General features: G+C 31.6%; 3 protein-coding genes and 1 long non-coding RNA gene across 18 annotated transcripts; 1 reads left to right on the plus strand and 3 right to left on the minus strand.

Annotated features, from left to right (window-relative positions):
• Positions 1 to 1,070: 1,070 nt before the first annotated feature.
• LOC146950670 (uncharacterized) lies at positions 1,071 to 5,298 on the minus strand. 14 transcript variants are annotated; one of them, XM_085746630.1, is made up of 6 exons: positions 4,851 to 5,298; positions 3,541 to 3,690; positions 2,177 to 2,804; positions 2,004 to 2,072; positions 1,558 to 1,700; positions 1,071 to 1,477 (listed from the first exon to the last, which is right to left on the minus strand). In XM_085746630.1, the coding sequence occupies exons 2-6, from the start codon at positions 3,613 to 3,615 to the stop codon at positions 1,295 to 1,297; spliced, it is 1,098 nt and encodes a 365-aa protein (XP_085602756.1). In that variant the 5' UTR covers positions 3,616 to 3,690; positions 4,851 to 5,298; the 3' UTR covers positions 1,071 to 1,294. The 14 variants fall into 14 exon arrangements, with proteins under 14 accessions (XP_085602756.1, XP_085602764.1, XP_085602757.1 ...); XM_085746638.1 differs by having other exon boundaries at positions 1,558 to 1,679; positions 4,851 to 5,016; XM_085746631.1 differs by having other exon boundaries at positions 4,816 to 4,911.
• Positions 5,299 to 7,567: 2,269 nt separating this feature from the next.
• Positions 7,568 to 11,116, minus strand: LOC146950671 (Adaptin ear-binding coat-associated protein 1 NECAP-1). The gene is made up of 8 exons (XM_085746639.1): positions 10,889 to 11,116; positions 10,594 to 10,625; positions 10,024 to 10,124; positions 9,863 to 9,935; positions 9,742 to 9,773; positions 8,519 to 8,609; positions 8,288 to 8,402; positions 7,568 to 8,193 (listed from the first exon to the last, which is right to left on the minus strand). The coding sequence occupies exons 1-8, from the start codon at positions 10,997 to 10,999 to the stop codon at positions 7,888 to 7,890; spliced, it is 861 nt and encodes a 286-aa protein (XP_085602765.1). The 5' UTR covers positions 11,000 to 11,116; the 3' UTR covers positions 7,568 to 7,887.
• Positions 11,117 to 12,595: 1,479 nt separating this feature from the next.
• On the minus strand, positions 12,596 to 14,662 carry LOC146950672 (transcription factor bHLH30-like). Its single transcript, XM_085746640.1, has 2 exons — positions 14,061 to 14,662; positions 12,596 to 13,216 (listed from the first exon to the last, which is right to left on the minus strand). The coding sequence occupies exons 1-2, from the start codon at positions 14,328 to 14,330 to the stop codon at positions 12,743 to 12,745; spliced, it is 744 nt and encodes a 247-aa protein (XP_085602766.1). The 5' UTR covers positions 14,331 to 14,662; the 3' UTR covers positions 12,596 to 12,742.
• A 7,177-nt stretch (positions 14,663 to 21,839) lies between these two features.
• On the plus strand, positions 21,840 to 25,269 carry LOC146950673 (uncharacterized). Of its 2 annotated transcripts, XR_015025483.1 has the most exons (6): positions 21,840 to 22,338; positions 22,430 to 22,611; positions 23,015 to 23,146; positions 23,801 to 24,037; positions 24,389 to 24,466; positions 24,982 to 25,269. It is a non-coding gene; the product is annotated as an uncharacterized LOC146950673 (long non-coding RNA). The 2 variants fall into 2 exon arrangements; XR_015025482.1 differs by having other exon boundaries at positions 22,430 to 23,146.
• The last annotated feature ends 1,767 nt before the right edge of the window (positions 25,270 to 27,036 follow it).

Here is a 27,036-nt window from a genome sequence, read left to right on the forward strand (position 1 = left end):
GTCTTTTTCTTATAAAGTAAAGGACAATTTAGTAAAAATGTTATATCTAATGATTATTTCATTTCATTTCTTAATATGTGTGCCAAAACCTTAAACGACGCTCATTTTGAAACAGAGGGAATACTTAAATAGGCCGGCCTAATAAGCTTAAGATGTTTTTTGAGAGGTCTGTGACCTGACCTTTTAAGTTAAACATGCTTAAAAAAAAAAGCTTAGACCTTCTTTATTTAAGAAAAAAGTATGGCCTGCCGTAGGCTAGGTCGTAGGCCCCTGTAGCTCAGCTGACATATTCCCATCCCTAATTTCACATATTCGAAATATTATACTACATTTTTTGTGCTGTTCATTGGTACTAGATATATCTTGTGGCCCGTGAACAATTAAAACAACCGCATTGGAGCAATTTTGGTTTTCATAGCGTAGCCTTGCGGTATTTATTGTTCTTCAATGGCCTTCCCTAAACCCAAAACCCAACAAAACGAGAGCGCACAGCGTCATCCTAGATTTTAATTTTGTACAAACAATGTGAGATACAACACAGAATTTTCTGAATCCCCTGCAACTAACTAAACTAATTGAGATAATTGATAACTTAGATCAATTTTGTACTATACCTTGATTTAAATTCACATAGAGATTTAGGTGTTTGACTTGCAAACATTTTCCTATCTTAGATAAAAGCAGCTACTAGTTAATTTGGCTTTGAAAACGTGGCCTACAAGCTTTCGCATCAATAGTTGTCACATAATAATTTGAACACTAGAGAAACTAAATAGGGATACAAACTTAGCTTTAAATTAAATCATTTATTTTCAATAATAATCAAAAGGAAAAAAAAAAATATCAAATCAAGGCACTTCTTATCCATGATAAAGCATTTTCAAAGATAAATATACAGACAGTATGTAAACTTAGAAATCAAACAGAAAGTACATTGTCAATTGAGAAAATGTGAGCAAGCCTTTTATAATAGGTCCAAGCTACACTAGCAACTCTATTTAGAGGTTCTAAGTTAAGTGGATTATTAAGGCTTTGTTTCCATCAACAACAAAAAAAAAATAGTAGATAGATTGTGTGGAACATTGAATGTAATAAGGCATCTCAATATCCTGCATAAGGACTAAGAAGTTAATGTAAAATCTGTACCGTTGTACAAGTTGTAACGGTGTGTCACTAATTAGAACTGTTGGATATATATTATTTAATGAACAATTTAGATTTTAATACATCCAAGGGCCATTATCTTTGGTGCACCGACACTATTTGTGCACGCTAGTCTCCACCTACAACATGATCACCGTGGTATACAGAGAAGTTCCCATTCGGGTTCAGAGACATCATCCTGCGAAGTTGGACATAAACTCTCCACGCAATCACCATTTCCATTTTCATTGTTCCCATGCAATAATGCAAGCTCTTCATACTCTTGCTTCCTTGTAGATTTCTTATACAAAGAAAAGGGTTGCAGCCACTTTTTCTTCAAACGAGAAATAAAGAAAAAATTACTTCAAGTTTAACAACGTGCATAAAAAATAGAAAAGGGGAATGAGTGTTTACCTCTCTCTTCTTTGTATTAACCGTTGCCTTGGGAACTAACTGAAGTTCGTCTCTGGTAACCATGACACAAACTTCCTCGAGCTTCAAGTCGTTGTCTTGTCTCGTGGTTTTATCATCTTGGTCTATAGAAGCATCAATATTTGCTATAACATTCCAATCAGGGTTAAAATGAATATTGTTATGTGTATTGAGACAATTTTAGGGGCATGAATAAACTAAAGTTTATATCTGCATATTATACTAAAAACAGTTTAGTTGTTTAACAAAAAAACAGATTCCACTTCGTCTAATTAAGAACATGGCAGTACAGAAAACATTTTCTCCAAATTCTAAGCAAGAACTTCTAAATGGTGAGTTATAATACTTAAATTGAGAAAGCACTTCATATTGATTTGAAAAATGTTACCTAAATTCAATTAGTACTTCAGCATGATTTGAATTAATACCTGGATGAGACACAGCGATTGTACTATGAGAACAATCTTCAGGCTGCATAGCTTTGACCATAGAAAACCCTACAAGAAAAGTTATGCAACGATTATCAGAAACAAAAAATTACCAACAATAAACCATGAGGTAATAATGAAACCATATGTCCAAGAGACACAAAGATACAAACCATGTGCATCTTCAAGTATGTCACTTGAGATAGAACTCATATTTTTCTCTTCAGCTGAATCAACCAATACGGGAATACCGCGGTTTTGTTCAGTACTTGCTTTTTCAGTTTCATTGCAACAATCTGCTACAGCTGCAAAGGTTGTTACTTCTGCAGAAGCAGTCTTTGAAACAGTAGCCTCATGATTTTCATTTACATTGGAGAGTTCACATGATTGTGATGAACCGCATCCATCTGTTTTTGATCGAGCGACTTCACTGGCTGTCTTCGGTGCAGGAATCTTCGTATTTTGTAGATTTTCATCACTGCTAATATTCAATTTAATATCTGCACTCCGAACATGTTGTTTTGCACGCCAAATAAAAGTATTCTTTTTGATAGAATTGCCAGAATCATGATTCATACTTGAGTGCTCGGTTGATCGCTTGGTATTAGCCTTTACCATTCTTTTCTTGGAACGTTGAAATGACTTCTTAGGGATAGCAGCAGCATTAGCATATTGACCTATAGGCAATACAGGGGTAGCACATGAAGATGGAGGAAGTAAATCTTCCATGACTTCTGAGTAGAACTTTCCAACACTTTCTCCGACAATCTGCATTTGATTCTCTAGATATTGAGCCGTTTCCTATCCTCGAAAAAACAAAAGAAAACGATTATAACAGAATGTTAATGTAAATCGAAAACAAGTTTATCAGTTCTAATGAGAGTTTTTACACAACTGGTTTCATAAAGGTCATACTTGTCGTAGGGGGTTGGATAGTTAAACTGATTCGAGCTAAGGCTTAAAGGAGTTAACAGACCAGGGTTCAAACTCTGGTGAATGAGGAAATACCAAAATAAATACCAAGACAAGTACAAGTGAAGAGTTGTATTTATGATTACACTCTCGTTGTAATAATACAGCAACAAGCAATACAAACAAGAGCTATAGATAGGATGCTTAGGACATATATAAGGCAATGATAAATAGTTGCAGCTCTACTATTAATAGTGAAAGAATTAACATTGTAATCTTAGGCTTTCTACGACTGTCTGACATGTTTGACATTTATAACAACTTAACCAGCATTCGAATGTTCATCATGCAATAAATGCTTAATTAGGTAGTTTAACCTTAAAGTAGTGTTATCAATCGCAGAAATTAGAGGTTTGTTCCAATTCTGCCACGATGCAGTGCTATATCACCGCTATAGTTGCTACTTGACAACACTTTGTACTAAACAACTTATCGCAGAAAAATAGCAGTTTGTTCAAATTCCGCTTTGCTATAGGCTATAGCGCTATACTGCCGCTATTTGAAAACACTACTTTAAAGAAGCATAGGATAGGATAAGTATATATAACTGAGGACAAAGACACACCTCAAACATTGTGTCGTCCACCTCCAGGATCATATTCTCAAACTTCTGGTATATATTACCAAGCCAAGGCATCATAACACACTTGCTAGAGTTTTAATTAGAGCAGTCCAGTACCTGTATGTCAGGTCGAAGGTTGTTCTAGCCGATTATCTGGAAACAAATCATGGGGGGAAAACTCAACCAATATGCATAATTAATGGTTGTTACTTCTATAGGTCTAAAAGTACATTGATCAGGCAGTGTTATAACAAAGACATAAAATAAATTGATCATGCCTGGTAGAATATTTCTACATTTATATAGAACAATCAACTAAACTGGTTTGTACCTAATAATGCCCTACTACCCTCATATAAAAATCAGGAAAACCCCATTATGATGTCTTCAAAACTAGACAACAGACTTCAAGTAATTTCTCTACAAAATCGACAAACTTATACTTCTAACTCCTAACATATTTTGTATTAAGCCTATGTTTGCTTTAGTAGTGCGTATATCAATTCCGCGGTGAAAAACCACATTGCCGCAGAAGCTTGGTTTCAGAGCTTCTGTAAATCGCAGTGAAAGCAGCCATGGACACACATTTGGCCACGGAAACACATAACCAAACAAGTATTGAGTGTATGTTTGGTTCTACGATGACTAAAATTGACTTTGGATCTATGAAGCACGAATACGGAATACGGACACAAACACTGACACGTCGACACCGCTAATAATTTGACAAAATTACATAATTCGGTGTAATTACAAGTACACGTGTCAGACACCTGGACACGCCTAATCCGAGGAGTGTCCGTGCTTCATAGCTTTGGATGAATTGATTTTGTAAAATTTATACTATCTAAAAGTGAGTTAGAATCAATTCTTGAGGAAATCAACCCCCATGGAAGACATGCAAACATATCAAAATCAATTATATACTCACCCTACCTCCTCTTCAAAGAGTGGAACAAAACATACACTAAAAGCATGCAAACTCCAAGTTTAATAAAAAACAGCATGCAAACTCCAAGTTTAATAAAAAAATTACCAAAGAAACAGCTGAAAATAAAATATAACCGAGAGAGAATCTCAATAACAAAATATAGTCACGTATAAATATATACAAAAACAAAAACAAAACCCATGTAAAACATACTGTGATATAATTCAAAGGCTAGAAACAAATCAAAACAAATAATTGCAGCACAGAAGAGAGTTAACATGTTAAAAGACAAACATGAGAGAAGAGAACACTGGTCAAGTACAAAGTGAGAGGTGATGCTTGCTTACGTTAGACATGTGGGAATCGAAGTACTAAGTTTTACCTTTTGATGTTTCAATCAATGAATGTTGTTACTGTTGTGTAGGTCCCATGATACATGCCATCAATTTTTCACCTGCTGTTGCTGTTGCCTTTTTGTACTCTTCTCTTTATTTACTTGTTAATTTAAGTTTGTTACAGATTATCCTCTCTAAAGTTTGTTACAAATTAATTGAATTGCACCGAAATTCCAGTAACAAATTATTTGGATTTGGCCGAAATTTCTGGTTTCACTTCAACTTTTTCTTTTTTAATTGATGATTCTTTTCATTTTTTTAACTAGATATCATGGACATGCATGACTAATATGTTGAGTATCCAAACATTGCGGCGGGATCTAAATAAACGGTAAACTCTTTGAAAGTTTTAACATTATTAAATATCAAAACTTGAGTTCAAACCCAAGATACTAGTTAAGTTCAAAGAAACTTATGTCGACTTATCTAAATGCTCTGGATGGTTTTTATTTTTCTTGAATAATATATTGCTTGTTGTTACCGATTGATTCTGTTTTCAAAAATGTAATTAGTTATATTTTTATTAATTAAAGTCCAAATAATTTCGTACCATGACGTATCTTTTTTTTTTGAAGGATACCATGACGTATCTAAAATAATAGTTTTTAATGAAACAAAAAAATGTACAAACTATCAAAGTAATTCTATCTCCAAATATATTACACTCCTTCGTACCTTTTTAAGTGTCGTTTTAGGGTGAATTTTTTGTTTCTATTTAACTGTCGTTTTGGTATTTTAAGGGTATGATTTGTCAAATTTACCCTTTGTCAATTACTCTTATATTTTTCAATAAAACTGATTAATGTTATATATTTGGAAAACTAAAGTTTGTTTGTTTTGTTTTAAAACAAAATTTGTTTCTTGTTATCTTCAAATTTAAACAAAATTTTGTTACCTATGGTAATAGTACCACCATTGATGCTCTCTTATGTCTCCTCTTCTAAGTTATCTTGACTCCTCAAAATCAAATATAGCTTGGTTTGTTAATGATACTTCAACATCAATATTTGGATCTGGTAAAGGAGTAATCTTAACTTTCAATTCTATGTCACACGGTGTGAATCTAACATTGGTTAAGGCCATAGTTGAAGCCTTAATTTTTATTAAAGGAGTTGGAGGAAAATTAATTTTTTCTTAGCTTTTGATTCATGTGAAGTTGGAATAATTTTGATATAGACTTGGAATAATTAAAGATATATGCACATTATTTAGAAAATTGAAAATTGTTTGTTATGAAGAAAAAAAAAAGATAAAGCGCACAAATAAATAGAAGTTTGTTGGAGAAAGAGAGTAGTAACTAACAATTGTTTGTTACATATTAAATTTATTGAAAAGATAAAGTGTGTGCAAAAAAATAGGAAATTATTAGTGAATTAAAATGAGGGTATAATAGGAAGGAAAAAAATGTGCAAAAATACACTTTGCTATTTTTGTGTTAAAATTCTAAAACGACACTTAAAAAGGAACGGAGGGAGTAGTAAGAACAAGTAGTAAAAATATTTAAATATATAAAAATTATAAGGAAAATGCTAACATGTCATATGTTAATTTAATCTCAAAAGTCGCATAGTCAATTTGTTAAAAGAACAAAAAAAAATGTTATTTTCAAAGAAAAAACTTTTGGAATTTTTATTGGTCAAAAATATAAAAATATCCCCTAAAAAAATTATAAAAATATAAAAAAAAATGTAAATACATCATTCATGAATCATATCATTATAACAATATTGGTGGAACCAAGTTGTCTAAAAATGTAGGAAGCACCTAGTAGTGGCATTAGTGCCCATTTGTTGGTATGCCATGAGGTTGACCTTCGGTAGGTATTTTTTGTTTTTATAAGGAAGTTACTTTGTTTTTTGGTGGAATAATAAGGAAGTTACTTTATTTCATTCAAAATAAAAAAAAATGGAAAATAACGATAATTCACGACACAAGTCAACTATGAGCAACCCTGTTTTTTATCTCCTAAAAAACCTTACACAAAATTAGGTTATAAAATCTTTTGTTATTAATTAATTAACTCATTGCCGACTTAGTCTTTCAAAAACTAAACTTATAACCAACTTATCGGTTGATCCACTTAATAGGAAATCAATTCAAATACCACTAGGATTTAAGTTTAAATCATATTGTGGATGTGAAGATCTTGTTAGTGGAAATATGTAAAAAAATAACTGATATGTTACATTTTTTTTTTGTTGAAAGGAACTGATATGTTACATATCCACTTCTCTTTGTTAAATAGAGTCTTCAATTTCTTTGTAGCTCAAGGAATTGGTCACTAGAACACTTCGAGTCACCCAATAACAAAATAGAATGGCAGAGAAAATGGGAGAACAAAAAACCTCCTTTCAATTGTACAAAAATACAAAGTTAATTTCTGTATTAGCAACCACTATCCTTTCCTTTAACAACAACCATCATCTTTATTTTAATTCCTTTATGTTTGTTATTTTGTTTGAAAAATTTGCGGATTGAAAGGCCTTCAGCAAATCCTGAACCAAGAGTCTGAACCCTCTTGCATCAGATTTCACTCATCAGCTCGAATCCTCTACAGTTGATGAAAAACTCAACAGCCTCTAGAACCGCTGGATCTCGGGAGTGAAACTTTCTCTCTAGATTTAACAATTCTAGAGGCTGCTACACCGTGCTACTGTCTAATGAGGATCCAATTTGAACCATAAATGGGAACAAATAAACAAAGTACATAACCACTGAATCTGGTTCATTGAGCATAACAGAATTCATGTTATCAACAAAGCTATGACCCCTTGATCAGCACCAAATGACTATTGAGATGCGCCAAGAAATGAAAACAAAGCATAAAACTAAAATAAAGTGACTCAAGAGAGAGGAAAAGTTCTCTCACGCTACTAGCCCGCAACTAAGATAACCACCAACCAATTAACAAACAGATATGTTGATTCTAAATAATATTTTGTTGGCTATGGACATAATTAAATCTCCAAACTGAACACCAGATGAACAAGGTATCCACAATCATTCATAATAGATGGGTAGTAGTTACCCAGCTGCTTGAAAATCGCCAAAATCATCATCTACTACATCCTGTGTGCTTTGATTTTCAGGAGATTTTTCATGTTCTGTTTCTTTAACAATTTTAGAGGTCTCAACTTCAGCGCTTTTCTCAAGGCTTAATTTTGTAGGTGAGTCTGTTGGAGACTTCTGCGGGGTAACAGGTGAACCTGGTGATGGGGGAGGTGGTGGTAACTTAATACATGGTAAAGATTCTTTTCTCTCACTCTTTTCTTCCAAGGAGTTGTTTGCACCCTGCTCAAAAAACTTGGACTTCACATTGCCGCCGCTTCTCTGCATACAATAAATAGGATAGGATAGAGATCGTGATGCGGGGAAAAAGAAAAGAAAAAGTCTCATGCACAACAGAAAATGCAGATTTGCATACATTGTTCTTGATTTGCAGCACAAGAGTCTCCCCTTCTTTCAAACTGTAATCAACTGAGGAGCTTTGCTGGTAATGTTGTTCCATCTCTTCTGCAGTTTTCTTTTTGTCCAGGTATCTTCAAAACAATTTAGGAAAAACATGATTTCCGTTTGGAAAAAATAAAAAGAAACAGTATAATGAGATAGATAGTAAAAAATTTGTAAATCCAAAATATGCTAGATGGATGCGTACTTCATATGATCGTGCAAGGCAGCTTGGAAGTCATAAGCCTCTGTTCTTTCTCGGAATCCTATGCCAATAAAAGCGTGTCGAAGGCGACCACCTGCATCATTATCCAGCAACAAAGACCAAACTTCATAATTAATAAGAAATAGAGTGCAGAAAAATGACAAATATTACTATTTAATATGGGATCAAAATTCAACAATCTTTCCAACTTAAAATGTCCAAACTTCCTCATGCTAAAAATAGGTAACGCTGATGCTGCATGATAGCAAAACTAAAGCCACACTCGGCATTAAAGCAACAACGAATCAATTTACCATGTACCAATGTAGATTACCCTAATATGATATTTGGTTCCATAAAGTGTAAACTCAGTGGTAAGAGGTTGACATTGTAACCTCAAGGGACGAAGTTCAAATCCCCTCGGAGACAGTTGCAAAATGGTATTTTGGGTCACTTTAATTAATTAATTAATTAACAATTATTTCCTCTTTCCCCGATTTTTTTTTTAATTTTGGATCACTTTAATTAATTAATTAATATTTCCTCTTTCCCCGATTTTTTTTTTAAAATATCGGCATGATCATATTCCATCAGTGTTCATTGCTATTTTGACACAATTTGCTCAAAAACATAAAGATCATGATGTTATTAATTTCTATGTTTGTTAAAGATCACAATTTGTCTCAAGTCTCGATCAAAGAATGATTTTGATATTAGATGTGTCCTGAAATTTTTGTTCATGTTTATTCACACATTCAGAATGTGACTAAAACACAGGATTTCCTATATCGATCTCAAACAAATAATCATTTTGATAATGTGTCCTTCTAGTATTTTTGTTCTCATCTAGTGTTAGTTTCAAAAATTCAAGGATTACTAAAATATGAAATATCACATAAATCAGATATATGATTGAAAGTGGGATTCTAAAGCATTTACACACAAGCTAAATTATTGATGATGACCATAATAAACACTCAATGCATTTTGTAGAGGCTTCAAACCGGCTAAATTCCATTATATTTTGTTCAAGGTGGAACGGAAACTAATTTAAGAAAAATGCTCACGGCATTGTGGGGGATTTTTGGAACTAAACCAAACAGGTTGTAGTTGTTTTATCACATCCCTTAGACCCTTACCCTGCTAACTTATACATGGGTATTGAGTAATAAGATGATCAAGAGAAAAAGAGAACTAGTATGAATAATGTAGATAAAACATCTCACCTATGTTTTCTTCTATGCGAAGAACAAAATATCTGCAGAATACAAGTAAAATTATTTAAGCATCCTAAGTACAAAAAGGAATAATAACAACTAAAATCTACCAACAGTTATGGAAAATAACCTGCTGCTGTCAATAACAGCTTCCACGGGATGTGGCTCTCCATTTCTTAAAAATGCTCGAGCATATAATTCACCTAGTTAAAAATACTTCATTTAAGTAATAAAATTTAAAAAACAATTAACTGTATAATCTAATTAATGCAGATTCATTATGATTTTTACCTGTGTTCTTATCTTCTAGTTTTATGATACATTCTTCTCCCTTGCTAACAACTTTCAATATCCCTTCCCATGCCCATTTGTTGACATCCCATTCATCAGCCCTGAAATGAACTTCACATATATAAATGCTGAGCAATTACATGCATAGCAGAAACAGCAAGTAAAAAAAAACACAAGTTCATAAACTGGAAGAAGTCGAAAATCAATCCCATTACAAAGAACACAGTTCCACAAAGCTTGTGAAGAACGCAAAATAATCAAAAGTATCGAAAATGCATTAAAAGTAAAGAGGACACACACTGTCAGTGTAAACTAGTTTTACACTGAAAACCAATAAGAATTGAGCATTTAGTAGTTATTTTAAAGAAGTGGTTATAAAATAGGCATACATAGCAATATGGTGGTCTCTTATAGGATGGTGGCGTAAAACTATTTTACACCGTCAACGCATATTCATTAAAATCATGCATTGAACATAACACACTTCCATCATGAACATTAATAACATCAACACCAAGCTTAAGATGAACAAACAAGATCATAAGCTATAATTTGCATTTGATCACAAACCTGTAAGAAGCTGCACTCATTCTTGGAGGTATCTGCATAGAACAGTAGAATCCCATTAGCTTGACACCAAAAAAAAAATCAAATTCAAACCCCATCTAATCACTAACATTAAATTCAAATTTTTAATTTTTAGGTGCACAATAATTTTTGGGCAAGATTAAATTTTCATTTTGGGCACTACCATTGTCAATTGAATTAATCAAAATCAAAATTTGAATTTCCATTTTTCTATCACATACTATTGTCAAGATCAAATTTTGAAACAAACCCATGAACAAAAACTCGCAAGACTTACTATGTAGACGTAACACTCGGGAACTTGAAAAAGAACGAGTTCTATGGGTTCAGTATCTTCAATTTCGTTCCCAATTTTCTGAATGTCGGGTTTGTTATCCTCCTTCTCCATGATCCGGAAACAGAGAAAGATTTCGAATTTGATGGAAGGGAATTGAAATGAAGAACAAAAGCGATCTGGGTCTTCTGAAGATATGAATTTGGGGAAGAAATTTGACAGTGAGGAATCGAATTTCGGAGATTAGGGTTTGGTAGATTTTGGTGGAAGAGAGACGGAAGCTGCACCGAAGCGATTCTGGATCAAAACAATAACCACCGTCTGATTTGAACACCTTTGGGATCTGACGGTCTGAAATTGAAGGTTCGGTTCATAGATTGGGACAGTGAGTGGAGTGATTGCTTTGGTTTCAAGTTAGTCAAACATACCCCTACCTAAAATAACAAAACAAAGAAAAACATGATAATCTATAGTAATAGGGCTTAGATAAGAGGGAATATGCTCTATAAAATTTGGAGTTACATATTTTTTATTTTTTAACAAATAGTTTAGATGAGTCGGGTTTTGGAGATTCATAAGGATTGGGGTCAGAACAGGTTTCAATATTAAACGATCACCTTAATCATTTACATATAAATTAGGATTACTCACTAAAGAGATCATCGTACTTACAGTGAGAGTTGATCTCGTGATCTTGCAAATGAATGAACTTCATACGAATTAAGTCAACCTTCATTGGCATTTGAAGTTCCATCTTTTGGTATAATTTGAAGTTCCATATGATACAAGGAAACTCTCACCAAAAATAAAGTGATAAGTAAAATTCTGTTTGGTAAAAATATTTTGCATTTCTTAAAACTTGCTAAAAAAAGAGCATTTTTTTTTTTACAATATGCTCTTTATTATCGAGGAATATTATGTGAAAAATATTTACATCATACTTTCACTAAAATATGTTTTTCTAAACACACTATAAAAGATTTTAATGGCATGGATTACATTTATTTAAGATTGAAATAAAAGAGATTATGAAATAAAATTATTTCAAAATTATTTTCAAAAAATTATATGAAGTAAAAGTTGACTTGTATTTTTTTTATAATAGCTTCTTATTTTAATTGGGTAAAAAAAACTATTTTTATTAGGTTTTGACTAATATAGAAAGATTAAACAAACTTGGTCAAAATCATTAAAAATTCTTTTCAATAAAAAAAGTATTCAATTATCTATTAAATAATTTGTAACAAATGTCATCCATGTAATCCACTTTTTTATCTCTCATTTCCTTACATTTATCTATCTGTTTTTTCTTCTATTGTATCACCCCACGTTCCTCTCTTCCATAGAGCTCTCACACATACCTCTATTAAATTTATACCTTCTTAAAGCTTGTTAGATGGTTAAGATAATAGATACATGATATAATAAGCTCCTTTAAAAAAAAATACATGATATAATAACCTATTATATATGTTTCAATCAAGTGTTTGATAGTTCAGTAGAATATTTATCTATTATATTCAACTTCTCTGGTTCAAATCTGCAAAAATAAAAATAGAGTTCCAATGTGTCCATAAAATAAGAAAATAGGTCAATTTAAGCTTCACAATTATATTTGTCACATGCTCACTAAAGAATACATTAGGCTATTAATACTCAAGGGAATAGAAGTTATGTCAGCAGAAATTTATCTTCAAACAAAGAAAAGCATCCTAGAATGAGTTCATTCATTGTATGTTTAATCAAAAGATTGAAGCATGCTTTAGATCAGTTATCAACCTAACTATCTACAAAAGTTCCCAACAAATGTACAACCCAAGATTCACATTACATGTGAATATATAAAAATAAAAGTTTTTATAAGAAATCACCTAAAGATGAAGAACTGAATATAGAAATCCTCCTTCTCTTTCTAGTTTCTAAGATATCTTGTGAAACAGAAAATCTATCAAGTACAGATCTAAGAGCTTGATGAACCGATCCAGCAAGAAACTGTCGATACTCGGCATCTTCAAAATTCTGTTCTTTGCAGCTAATTATGACAAAGACATTCTTCATTCTACCTCCCAAAGTTGCAATCTCTGCCCTTATTATCATAAGATGAAGTGCATCAAGTGCTTTTCTTATATCAGACAATAAACCGGGTTTGTATTCACAACATAATGATGCTCTAATTGAATAAGGGTAACCATTTAATCCACCTTCTTGTGATTCAACTCTTATCTCATCACTGTCTTTTGGAATAATGAACCCTTCACTTGCTTGTGCTGCATTTGTTTTCAGCTCTTTCAAATGTGTAATAACTTCAGCTAGTAAGGATGCTTTGTCCAACTAAGTTCAAAAAGTACACAAAAACGTTAGATTCTGAAAGATTAACATATATATCATGTTTGTATGTTTGTGTAGACATGAATTTCATGATTCCAAGTATAAGCATAACTATGTTGGACAGTTAATATTAACATCTTTTTTTAATACCATCAAACTCATTGAGCTCTTGCTACTCCAAAATTAAATTATTCTATTCCCTTCTTTTAGGAAAGAAAATTGAACTTGGTCCATTGAAAACTAAAAGCTACATTATACAAAAAAGAAGAATCAAGACTTCAAAAGTAAGCAAAATGGCTTTACTCACATATATGGATCCCAAAATTTTGCCATTCACTGTCTCAATTTAACTTCAATTGTTTCAACATCCAAAAATACTCACTACATTTTGAAATGCATTCATAGCTCAAGACTTATAGTTAAAACTTAAAACTTGAGTGTAAATGCACATTCATATATAGTAAAAGCTATTATTTCATTCAAATGACCATAAAAGAGGGTCGTCCTTATATTCCCTATTAAAGTGTGAGTCTTCACAGGCACGATACTAACACTTTTATTTATATAATTTATATACAATTACTTGTACTATTTTTTTTCTTCAAATTATTACTGATGTCTAGTTTTTGTACTTCGTAGGTCAATAATAATAATCATAAGTTATTCAATACAAATTACATGTAAATTTTACATTAATTAAACATAAAAAATAATTCTTTCCCTTCAAATATTTGGAGTTAATCATTACAGAAATTGTTCTCAACATGAGCAAAACCAGTACTAACTAGTAATTCAAAATAAACAACAAAAAAAGTAAAAATAAATAAATGAATAAAATTGAACTAACCTTATTAGCACCTGGGATAACACTACGAAGTGTATCAAGATGTGAATTAATTCTTGCTCTTCTCCTCCTCTCTGCTTCACTATGATTCTTCAAAGCTTCAATACTTCTCTCGGGCGACACACCTTTGCGTTCCAATTTCACAGCTGCCTCCACAAGCTCTCCTTTTTCTCTATCCAAAACCAGTGAAGAAGATGAACCATATCCATTTCCATTTACACCTTGAAAACAACCATCATTCATTCTACTTGAAGCAAAATCATCCATTTCCATTGAAAAACAACACAGTTCCCAAGAGGGTGTTCAGAATATGGTTTTAGAGACAAGACACAAAGAAAGACAACGTTGGAAGAAGAAGAAGGATGAGGAGACAAAGACTGTTATATTTGTGTGTTTGGAATGGAACAAATCAAATTAAATAAAATTGAATGATGAAAAGAAAAAGGGTTGTTGTTAATTTGTCATGTTGTGGTTGGAGTGTATTTGGAAAGTGAAGTGTGTGTCAGATATGATGATGATAGTGAGTTTGGTGAGATCCAGAGGCAGAGGCAGAGAGAGTAGTGCTTTTGCTGTTGCTGCTTCTTCTGGTAAAGATTACTTCTTATAGTGGGGGACTACATCCACACACTTTCTTATATAGCAGACCTTCTTGTTTCCTTCTTTTTCACATTTATATTAAGCCAAGTACATTTACATTATATTACATTACATTGGTTTGAGTGGAACTCGACAATAATTTTTTAAGTAAAGTCTTGAGTTCGAATTTCTTAAGTGGAAAAGGTCGAGTTTGAGTGACTGCTTTAAAAAGATGGTCATAGTTCCCTGACATAGATTAATCATCGGTTAAATCTAATGATAGTTCACGCCAATAACATGGGACCAAAAATAAAATAAATCAAGTTTATGATATGTTGTTCAAGGTGCATCATTAATTTGAATTTAAAGAAAATTGCTTCAATATTAATATTAATGATGCCCAAAGTTTTGTACAAATTATAACTCAAGTTTGTCTGTTAAAAATTGAAAATGAATCTAAATTCTGTTTTAATATAATCTTTCTTTTTCATACTCAACCTCACAGTTTTTCTCTCTTTATTATGTATAGTACCAACCTTTGATGGATCGAAACGAAATAAAACTTTGTTTGTTTGTCAATACAAAATTTATTCTATTTAGTCAAACTTTGATTAATATTTTCATCAGTTTTAATTCATTTTTATACATTATTTTGTTGCTGAAAGTTTTAATACACGTTTTATATCTATGACTTTTTGTAAATGAAATATTCTAAGTAGAGATTTATTTTGCCATTATTCTAAGGAGAGATTTCATTGTCATATAATCAGTATAATGTCAATAAACTTTTTGTTTGTTTGTAGCTGGCCAATATATATATGATTAATATTAGCTAACTGTTTTTATTCAGATTATTATGTTGGATTAGATTGGTTGATAAAAAAATGTTGTATACATATTTTGTAAACATTATGGTTTAGACAATTTTCATATGTTTTCCCGATAATCCTTGTGCATGTTTTAGATTTGATTTACTATGTTCCAAAACTTTACCCTTCGGTAAACTAACACATGGTGAAACTATATCAAACAGAAACTAAAATCATTCTTCAATACAAATATCTTGAGTGCAGAGTGCTGAAGATTTACTGTTTAATTATTTTGTCGTAATTAATATCACCAAATCAACCTTTTTGAACTGGACAATACTTGGCCATACACATAAAAAAGAACCCTCACGAGTGGTGATTCATTTATGATGCTGAATAATGACAAGTGCATTTTTTTTGGCACATTTTGAGAGGAGCATTGCTATTTATCTAGAGAGTTTTTATCAAGAATTTATTAAGAAAATGTCTCAACCAATTAAATTTGTTATTTGGCGGAAATCAAGGGAGGTAATGGTGTGTAATTAATGAAAGGTGTTAGCAAATACTTTGTCTTGAAATTTTCTTGATAAATTTTGTCACTATATCTATCATTTCCCTTTTGAGAGAATCTTATGCATGAATCCAAAGTCTTTGAGGGATATAATTTGAGTAACTGTTTACCAATCAATGGTTTTAGGTTTACGTTAGCATTTTTTTTTTAACAAGCCAAAATGAAATTTAGTGACGGTAACTGGGATTCTTACTATTTAACTGGGATTCCGCGTCTCTAACTCATACCCCCTCCGTCCCGGAATAACTGACCCATTTTCTAAAAAAAAGTGTCCCAAAATAACTGACTCATTTCAATTTTCAATACAACTTTCATCATTCCCAATACAATATAACACTAAATAATACTACTTTTATCATTCCCAATACAATATATTCCACTTTCCCCTTTATTTATACACTTTTCTTAATCTGTGTGAAAAACCAAAGTAGGTCAATTATACCGGGACGGAGGTAGTATTAGACTTGGATTTTTTTTGTTTGGATTCATATATAGTGACTTGTGGGGGAACGTGTTTAGGTTTTTCATATCATTTTTAATGATAATAATATACTCCCTCAGTTTCAAAATGAGTGTCGCTTTAGCCAAAAAAATTTGTTTCAAAATGAGTGTCGCTTTCAGTTTCCAATGCAATAATAACTTTTTCTTTTCAATTGTACCCTTCAATTAATATTATGTTACACTACTTCCAAAGTATTACTTTTAAAACCAACCAATAGTTAATAAGGATAATTTGGTAAAATAATCATTCTGTTTCTCTTAATCATTGCATTTCTTAATATGTGTGTAAACACCTAAAACGACACTCATTTTGAAACGGAGGGAGTATTTATTTAAGTTAGGCAAAAGCCAATTTTGAGTGGCACCCTTAAGGCTAAAGAGTCACCTAATCACTTTTTTAATAAACTAAATTACCCTATGCCCAATCATTTTCCTTTGACAATAGAATAGTAATCCATTATCCACGTCAATGATGGTGACCCAAAACGCAGTTTTATTTGAATAAAAGCCACTTAGATTCACACAACACAACTTTTATTTTTTACAATAATAATAGCACGAAGGTATCCTTTTTCTTGCTTATCTTGATCCTTCTAGTGGTGGTCCTCACAACTTTCCACCAAAAGACAAAAAAGAATTTCAAGGTTGATAACTTGGTTCATTGTCCACGTTTTTTAAAATTTTCATTTCATACAATTTTGCCGGTGAATTGAATTAAATTATCATAATAATAGTATAAAATATATTTTGTTATGTGTAAAGTTTAACAAAGTAGTTTTTTTTTTTTGAAGGAAAAGTAGTTTTTTTTTTTTGAAGGAAAAGTAGTTTTTTTTTTATTCTGCTGATAACAGTAGAACTTAATTTAGCCTATATAATTGTTTGAATTTGCCATTTTTTTAATAAAAAAGATAAATATTACTTTAAGAGATAAAAGAAACCCATTAGTCTAATTCGATCGAAGAAAACTGCTTTTTAGGCACCCTATTTTGGTGTCAGCAACTCGGACCGACTATCTTACGTTCAACGGCAACTAGACCGTCGACCCGTGCTCCGCACGGGTCCTACCGACTAAAATATGTACGAATAAGTTATATCATAATAAAAAAAGAAATATGAAATATTCACATGATAAAAATGTATTACATTAATCATATCATCTTGACATTAATATAGTTTGAAAACCGTACATTTTACATTAGTTATCATACATTACGAAATACTATAAAAACGACATTTAAAGTGACATTAGTATTTTCACATTCATCACCGGTTATCATCAACCCAATTTGCAAGATAGAAGCTGACATGGTGAGCAAGAATGGAAGACCAAATATCTTTGTGTTACTTAGACATTAAAAAACTATTACGGAAATAAAAAGATAAATTAAATTCATCTTAGCAATAAAAAAAAAGGTATTGTTTTTTTTTTAAACCTTATCTTTGCAATTTATACAACTCTTATATCTTGTTTTGAATTCTTCTCCACTTCATTTACTTAGACATCTTTGAGTATATCAGACACAACCCCTAGCTTATTAGCATCCTCAACAACACTCGAAAAATATCTTCATGATCACCCAAAAATGTATTCATGAAAGAATGAAAAAAAAAATTAGTCAACAGAACCATGATAAGAATCTCTATGCTCTAATTCTCCATAAATAAAGCATAATGGGAATCTCAAAAAAAATCTACACTGCCTTATACATTTCAAAGCAATGCGTGAGTGAATGATGAGTGGAATTGTCTTAAGCTATTAAAAGTTCTTTCCAAAAACTCATCCTAATTTGTAAAGGCTAATTGCACACCTATTGATTCAGTTTACTAATATATATTCAAATAAAAATCCAACCATCATACAGAAAGAGAAAAAAATTAAAATAAAAAAACCAACCATGATATAGAAAGAGAAAAATCTTGTCAAAAAAAAAAAAACAAAGAAAGAAAAATATCGAGAACTATGATTATGCCTTTTTTTTGAAAAAAATACTATGAACCTTAATGTTAGTAACAATTCTTTCAAATTTTGATTGATACCTATATATAGGCCTTAAGTTATTTTACTGTCTATGTTATCTATTTGCAACCTTTCAAAAAATTGTTTGCACGATTTTGAATTTTCAAGTGGTTGATTGCTTTGGTACAATTAGTGTACATTGTTTAGTGTGAAAATAAATCGCATAAAATTTTCCATATCACTCTAAACGATGTTAATGTAATCTATGTATATGAATCTTTAAAAAAAATGCTTGAAAGGAAATTTTTAAGAGATACCAATTCTATACTATATATACTTGAGGATCGATCTTGGGTAATTTTTTTGCTGTAATATATGTCAACAATATAAATGGTTAAAATAGTAGCGTTGTTTCCTAAAATAAAAAAAAATAGTAGTGTTGTTTGTTTCAATCTAGTATTGCAAGCATAGCCCTTCTGAAAATGCAGTATATTTCTTATTGCATTTATGGCTGATTTGATTATCAGGCAAACAACAATTACAGTATTAACATGACAGCAAATAGGGTAATAATAGGAAGTCAACCATAGGATCAAGCGTGCAAAGTAAAAATTTAACTTAGTTTAAATTTTGTATTTGCCAAACCGGTTTTTTGAGATTCACACTTCATTTTTATTCATTTACATGTATGGTTAAAGAGAATTGATAGGGCTTAATTCTAAGTAATTAGGTTGTATGCCACGCTTAATTTTTTATGTTGACTAATTACCATTTCTTTTTTGGCAAGTTACACATTGATTTGTATTTAATACCAATGTAAATGCACCTATCTGTTGTTATTTAGTAACTATAGGGGAGCCAATTCATTTATGGCTGATTCGAGTATCAAGCAAAAGATTAGGGGGGTGCAAAATAGCATTATCTGCTAGCTTACTCATTATGCATGTGTGCCAGCATAATGGAAGTACCAAATGCTCAAATATAAACCAAGAGACAACTCTTAACACGCAGTTATCAAGATATTGATCCATATCAACCTAAAAATCTGAATGTGTGGTCTAGAGTGCATACATATGTTGCTTGTGTTATATTTTAAATTAAATTGAAGGACCAATAAATACAGTTACGACCATAAACCGTAAATAAGATATCATCTAACAAATACACAATACATAAAATAGGTGAAGAAACTACAATAGTTTTGTAGTAGCAGTAAAAGAAACAAAAGGAAATAAGACGGAGAACAAAAGAAGCCAGCCAAACGAAAACAAACCAAACCCAACAATCCTAAAGGGCCAACCACACCCACCTAAACTGAAAAAACAGAATGTGTGCTATTCCAAAGCACTTGCAGACCAAAGCAAAGAGCAGAATGAAACCCACTATGATGCACACGAATAGTATAAATGCGTCTATGTTGCCACTGCAGCAGTCCATAGGCCAAACACCCGAGAAAACACAGCAGATTTTTTATTTTTTTTTAAAAAAACAGCTCCGAATTATGTAGAAAATTACCTCGTCATGCAGTTGAAATGTCCAATCATAACGTATTTGAAGCAAATCTTCCAAGAAAACATCATTACACTAACATTCTCTACAACATACTCAGTAGAAAGAACATTATTATGAAATCTCCAATTTGAAAAATCCAAAAATCAGAAATTGAAAAAGAAACAATTTCAAGGCCTATTCAAACTTGAATGGTTATGTGTAGACAATATCTATGAACGAAATTTGACCTTTTCTTTAACCTATGAAAAGTTCCAAGAAACACTATAGCAACACTAAACTGAAAATGGTGTTATAAAAAAACTGAGATAAGCAACACTAAAATTGCTCATTGACAAAAAAACAAAACAAACCAAACCTTAATTTGTTATAGAAATCTAAAAACAACAATTCAAGAATGCATATCATTGTGAAATTGAAAGTGTGAACAAAATTCAGAAATCAAAAGCTCATGACATAACGTCGTAAATGTGAACATATAACATTCTTTCAAAAATCTTTTCTTAATGGACAACAAAAATCAATAGCAGCAAAATAATCACTGAGATTTTACAGATAATTTTATAAACCCTAAAAACACAATGATATATTTTTATCATTCCTTATAAACATTAGAACTCAAAGGGAATTTCAAAAACAGATGAAAATCTAAAAGAAGGTGTTAAAGAAACAATTAGGTTAGCTGATATAGAATGTAACAAAAAAAAATTGAAAATCCATAAACACTACGCGAAAATGGAAAAGCATCATAGAATTTCAATTAAGAAAAAAAACGCGAAAATGGAAAAGCATCATAGAATTTCAATTAGGAAAAAAAATTGTGAAATATAAAAAATATCAAAACTCTAGATGTCAAACTATTAGAATCGGAAGGTCCGCATATGAAGGTTCCAGAATATAACCATCTCTTGTCATCTGAATACATACCAAAATTGAACAAATTAATGGAAAAAATTGAAGAAAATTTAAAAGAAAGAGCAGAAAAATAAGACAATTCTTCTTTCAATTTGATAACCTAAATCAGAAATAAGGAAATATATATTTGAGATGAAGAAACCAATTAATGATATTATAAGTTACATGTAGAAGAACCAAAGTGGAAGAGGTTGTGAAGGGAAAGTGAGTGAGAGGCTGGGTTGGAGACATAGGCAACATCTATAACTTTAATGATCGTGATATATTAATTTTAGCGATCAAGAGCAGTTTGAGATGCAGATTGTCCATGGAATTGAGAAGAAAGGTAAAAATGATGAATTGAATTTGAATCAACAGATGAAAGGGTGTAGACTAAAGAGATTTAAGTGAGGAAATGAAAGAGAAGGTACTCGCTAAATTTGTTTCTTTGGAAAATGAAGAAAAATTTGAGCATGTGAGACAAAGTCATAAAGTCTGCAGAATTTGTCTACCAGAAATAGGCGTGAGTTAGTTTGATTGTGGGGTCCCATGTGGAGTTAATTGAGGAGTTTGGAGAAATTAGTGGAGTAGTGATAGGGTTGAGTAGTTAAACCGCATTAATTATGGCAATTTGGGAAATGACAATTCAAATTTTTGCAAGAGATTAGCTTCTTGTGTAAGCTTGGATAGATAGCTAAGGAGGGAAAACTCATAAGCAATTAGGGTTTAACATTTGCATGACCTAATTAGCTTTTAGAATAAGTATGATTAATTGTCATTTCAGACATCATATATCAGGCATGGTTCATTTGTACTGCAGTGAATACTCACCAATCACCACCCTTCTACCACATCATACTTATTTCTAATATGAATAATATTGCTAACAATTTGTGCCAACCCTAATTCCCAATGATTTTGGCTCCAATGTATGGTGGCCTTTGATTTCAATCTATGTTAATCTCAACCGTTAATTTGGGGCGCCAAACCTTTTGTATTATCTTGGTTCATTTCATTGGATTCACCTCATTATTGCACGCACAAGTCACAACACATAGCTGCAGATTCAAATACAATATAATCAAATTTGAAATCAGATAGTAGAAATTAAATTTCAAAGGAAGAGATAGAAATTTATTGGGAATACACGTAGAGTACAATTTTGAAGGGCTCAAGGGAGAATTTAATTTTTGTTCAATTTCCTATAAACGCTTCAATCTCACTCTCTTTCTCAAAGGCCTTTCAATCTCTAACAAACACAATCTGACGAAAATTAAACTTCATCTTTTTTCTCAACAAAAACCCTCAAAACTCATATCCTCACTTCCACCTTGATCTATCGAATCCAACCATTTCTTTAGAAAAGGTGTTTGGCTTCATCCCAAACTCATTGACGGACACCACCGCAATGGCGTCGAAGCTTCCGTTGTTGGAAATCGCAGCTAACCAAAAGGTTAAGATCATGTGAGTTAATATTGATTCTCCTCCTTTTCCTTCCTTCCTATTTGGTACTACTCTCTCTTTCACTAAATCAACAAGAGATTTATTTTGCAAGGTCTTCGAAAAAGAGGAACTTGCTGTTTATTTGCAATGTTTCAGATTTGTTAGATTGTCGGGATGCATTACCAATCATGTGTTTTAGTGAATATTTGGAGACCATAATTATCCACACTCTTCAGCCTCTTTTGATTACAGAGAGATGTTATGGTGGATTAAAGTGGTAATTAGACCTAAAAGGTATGGATTTCACTATTTACAATTGGTTTTTGTTCATGTTTTCCTTCAACTTGATATATTATGATGGCATTTTCTGTTTCTTTCCTTTGGAATGACTCTGGCATAAGATGTTTAATCTCTAAAATAACAAAACACAAGTTTATGTTGTTGCGTTTTTCTTCATATGATTAATCCTTTATTCTGGCTGTGACTTTTGAAATTGTTGTTATAGCTCCGGAAAAATAGAAGGTTCATGTGTTCCTTTGAGAGTTTCTTTTTCTGCATTATGGTTTTTGTAATTCTTATTATGAAATAATCAAATGAAGAACCAACTTTTTGTTTTGCTTTCATGTGATTTAACATCCAAGTCTTTAATATCTTCAAATAATGTGTTACCTTCAAGTTATAAATAACTCCAATGCAGCCTTTGTGTGGATATATGGAGTTTTGGATACACAGTTTAGAAATGGCTACAACGGAGCCTCAATGGTCTTAGTATGAAGAGGTTGGGATCCCAAAAATGGTATGAAGATTGCTGTCGTGCGCAGATAAAATGGTATGAATCAATATTTTTATTGGTGAAAGCATTTTGAGTTTTGGAAAAAATCAATATATCATGAAAATTTGATTGTTTAGAATTTAAATATGAGCATATGACAATTAGTTTTCAAAGGTTTTTGGATGTTGGTTATTTTAAAAAATCAGCTGAATTTGATTGACATATCATATATTACAAAAAATTGATTGTAATTCTAATAGTTGCTTTGCTGCATTGTTCCTGAGAAATGTAATTTTCATTCATTAGTTGTTGATTAATATTAGTTGTTGATTTGCACCTTTGATTGGAAATCATGTACATCTCTATCGTTATTTTTTGAATTTCCAATTAAGAATATCATCTGCTTTGCACTCTTCTATTCATCTTTCATATGTAAGCTTGCTGTTGGTTAGTGGATGAATATTGTCTCACATGAGCCTTACATGATTTGGTTTTGATGTGTGTCATGCTGATAGAATAATTTTATGTTACTTTCACTGGATTTGTTTTCTGTCATCCAACAATATTAACACTACTTATCTTAATTTTTTTATAACATCATTTTGTGTCATTCCACGGTCAAAGTCATGGTTGTATGTTTTGCATATGAAATCTAAGAATATAAGCATTAATAAATTAAATAATAAATGTACACATTACTTGAACATGCAGGTCGGGGAATCACTAGAGCAACTTGAGGCACTTATAATTTAGCAAGACTATTTGTGTGTCTTCTACCAGGGAATAAGAGCAACGAAATATTTAGTGAGGGTAAGTATCTGAGAGAACGAAGGAAAATGAATTTTGAGAATACAATATTTTACTTCGAGGAGATGAGACTTCGAAAATAGAAGAGTATAAAATAACAGCAGCAGTTTTATAGCAAACCATGACCAACATTTTCTACAGGTTTTCATTTCCAAAATCTCAATGTCCCTTCATCTTTTGTGTTGCAGAGAGTTGTGCCTTCATTTTTTTTGTTCATTTCGATGACTCATTGCCTCCAAATATTTGATTTTATCCATTTCATTGAACCATGGTTGTTGATTGTAAGTTACTTTCAAATAAGATATTATGTACCATTGGTTGAAGTTCCTTTTTTTAAATATGTGTTGTGTTTTTATCAACATTGTTTATATGCATCTAAGCTTAGCAATTTGCAGGGAATTGAGAGGTTTTTGATTGTAAATTTTGTCCATTTGTTGTGTATATATATATTGTATGGAACTGGTGTTTATTTTATGCTATTTTTTTGTTCAGTGACATCAACTTAAAGGAGCTGAAGTAGAGCCTGAAATCCACTTGCCGTGAATACGTGATCTGATGCTCTACTTTCCTGTACGTGTATACTTGCTAGCATTTGCTACATCTTCTTTCACCAATTATCTTTTATTTGGATTGTATTGAATGATCTCCTTAATTTTTTTTCTTTCCAATCTGTTTATTTGTCTTTCAACTATAAACGAGAAGAAATGATATTGTTGTCAACTAATTATGTCATTCTACAAGTGGCTTGATGGCATAAGTACTATTCATTGAATTGCCTTTTGATTTAATCTAAAGTCAAATGTTGTATATGTGATACACGGATACTTAACTACTACCTCCGTCCCAATTTAATTGACCTACTTTGGTTTTTCACATAGATTAAGAAAAGTGTATAAATAAAGGGGAAAGTGGAATATATTGTATTGGGAATGATAAAAGTAGTATTATTTAGTGTTATATTGTATTGGGAATGATGAAAGTTGTATTGAAAATTGAAATGGGTCAGTTATTTTGGGACACTTTTTTTTAGAAAATGGGTCAGTTATTCCGGGACGGGGGGAGTACATTTTTTGGCATCTTTGTAGATTTCCTTTGTAAAAGCAAGGATGTTATATGATCAAATCAAATGAACGCAAGGAGAAAATTGTTGGACCATGGTTTGTGCTTAATAAGTTCATGCATTGTGTGGGTTGCAGATGTAAGATTCATTAGCTTCTCAAATGATTTCTCTATATGGATTTGTTATTAATTGATCAATTTTTCAAACAACTTTTATCATTTTCAACTGTTTTGGGGGGCTAAGTATGTAAATGTGACAATGAGATAGTGTTTTTCCTGGTTTATAAGTTATATGTTACTTAGTTTTTATGCTATGCTGTGACTGTTCTGTTTTGACAAGCAGTGTACTCTTTGTACATTGTATTTGAATTTTGGCTGTTCCAAAAAAATTAATTTGTAGCATCTTTTTTAACAATGAATTTCTTTTAAACACGATTAAGACTACTATTTTTTTTATAAATGAAGAAAAAAATTGTAGCAATCTTGATGTTAGTACTTGGAAAAAATGTACATAACTAATCTATTTTATGTTCCGATATCATGTTGGATAATGGCTGCCATACATGAACTATTTATTAACATGTACATATATTGTGTGTTATATTCTACTATATTTTAATCCACACTATAAATGCCCGTGCGTCAGCACGGGGAGGGGGTCTAGTTCTATCCATGCCAAATACTTAATTGGGTACAAGGGTTTGAACACTAAGTTTGAGCACACATACATAATTGAAAAATGTAGAGAGAAAATAATTAAATAATATTTATTTTTTAAATGATTAAATGAAATATACTTTTGTGTGTGGGTGCTTAAATGTTGTGTTTAAAAACATGTGTCCAAGCAAGTCTTTCTCTCTATCCAAATCCAAAAAAGTTCTTTTTTTTTTTCAAAAAATATGTATCTAGTCATCAAATAAAGATCGATACAAGGTTTCTACATCAATTGACGTTAAAAAATAGGCATTGCAACTTTTAACATGTTTACATTGTTCCATTTTTCTGTCATTTTTTTTGTATTCTAACATGACGTACAAACAGTAATTAAAAACCGGTCGTACAAACAGTAATTAACCTTCCCCCCAGGAGATAATATTGAAATCCTCTAAACAAACTCACATAAGGGATGTTTTGAAAGTCAATGGTTACCTTTGTATCCTTAGAGCATTTACAATGGTAGTTTTCTACCAAGGACTCCTTAAATGGACCTCGCGTGATACATCACTTATTTACAATTTTTTAATAAAAGTACCTATTAAGGATTCAATGACTCCAATGACAATACACTAATAAGGACTTCAATAAAAAATACTTAAATATGTCTCACTATCTTTACATATTAAACAAAAATAATTTATCTATTATTCATTTTTACAATTGGGACCAAGTAGTACACATTTTATTACTCCTTTATGCAAGTGGGACCAAGTAGTACACATTTTATTACTTTTTTAAACGTGGAACCCGTTAGTTACTCAGGAGAGAGAGGGTCCTTATATAGTTACTCGTTCCTTAACGGGAACTCATTTTTTCTTCCTCCAATGGAGGGTCCTTAACGGGGAGTGGTCCTTGTTAAGTAAGGACCCCCCATTGGAGATGCTCTTATAGTTTGGTAAAGGAACATAAATGGATACAAGGGTAACCATTGACTTTCCTAAAAATTTACCCATTTGCCCTTATATCGCATCCTTTACATTAAGAAAAGAGACGGAAATATTCAACCATATAAAGGTGACCCAATATATGTCTTGTATTCAATATAATTATAAGGGTAATTATACACATGATCATTATCACAAATATGTTTCGTCAGATCACATGACATTTTTGTCACTTAGGTAGCAACGACATATTGTTAGATGTCAATCATCGTTTATGATATTAAATACTACCTATGTTCCTAATTATAAGGCCCTTTTGAAAAATAACAAGAATTAAAAAAATTGAAAGTGGTAATAAATTTGTTTGTAATTGCTATTGTTTTTACATTTTTATCCTTTAAGAGAGAGGGTTAGTGTATGTTTTCAAAATAGTATTTAATGTTGATTAACGAAAAAGATATAAAATAAATACATGTGTGT

Source organism: Medicago sativa, chromosome 2 (genome assembly GCF_051527215.1).
Source record: "Medicago sativa cultivar Bolivia chromosome 2, Bolivia_mono, whole genome shotgun sequence".
In the NCBI taxonomy this organism is placed as follows: Eukaryota; Viridiplantae; Streptophyta; class Magnoliopsida; order Fabales; family Fabaceae; genus Medicago; species Medicago sativa.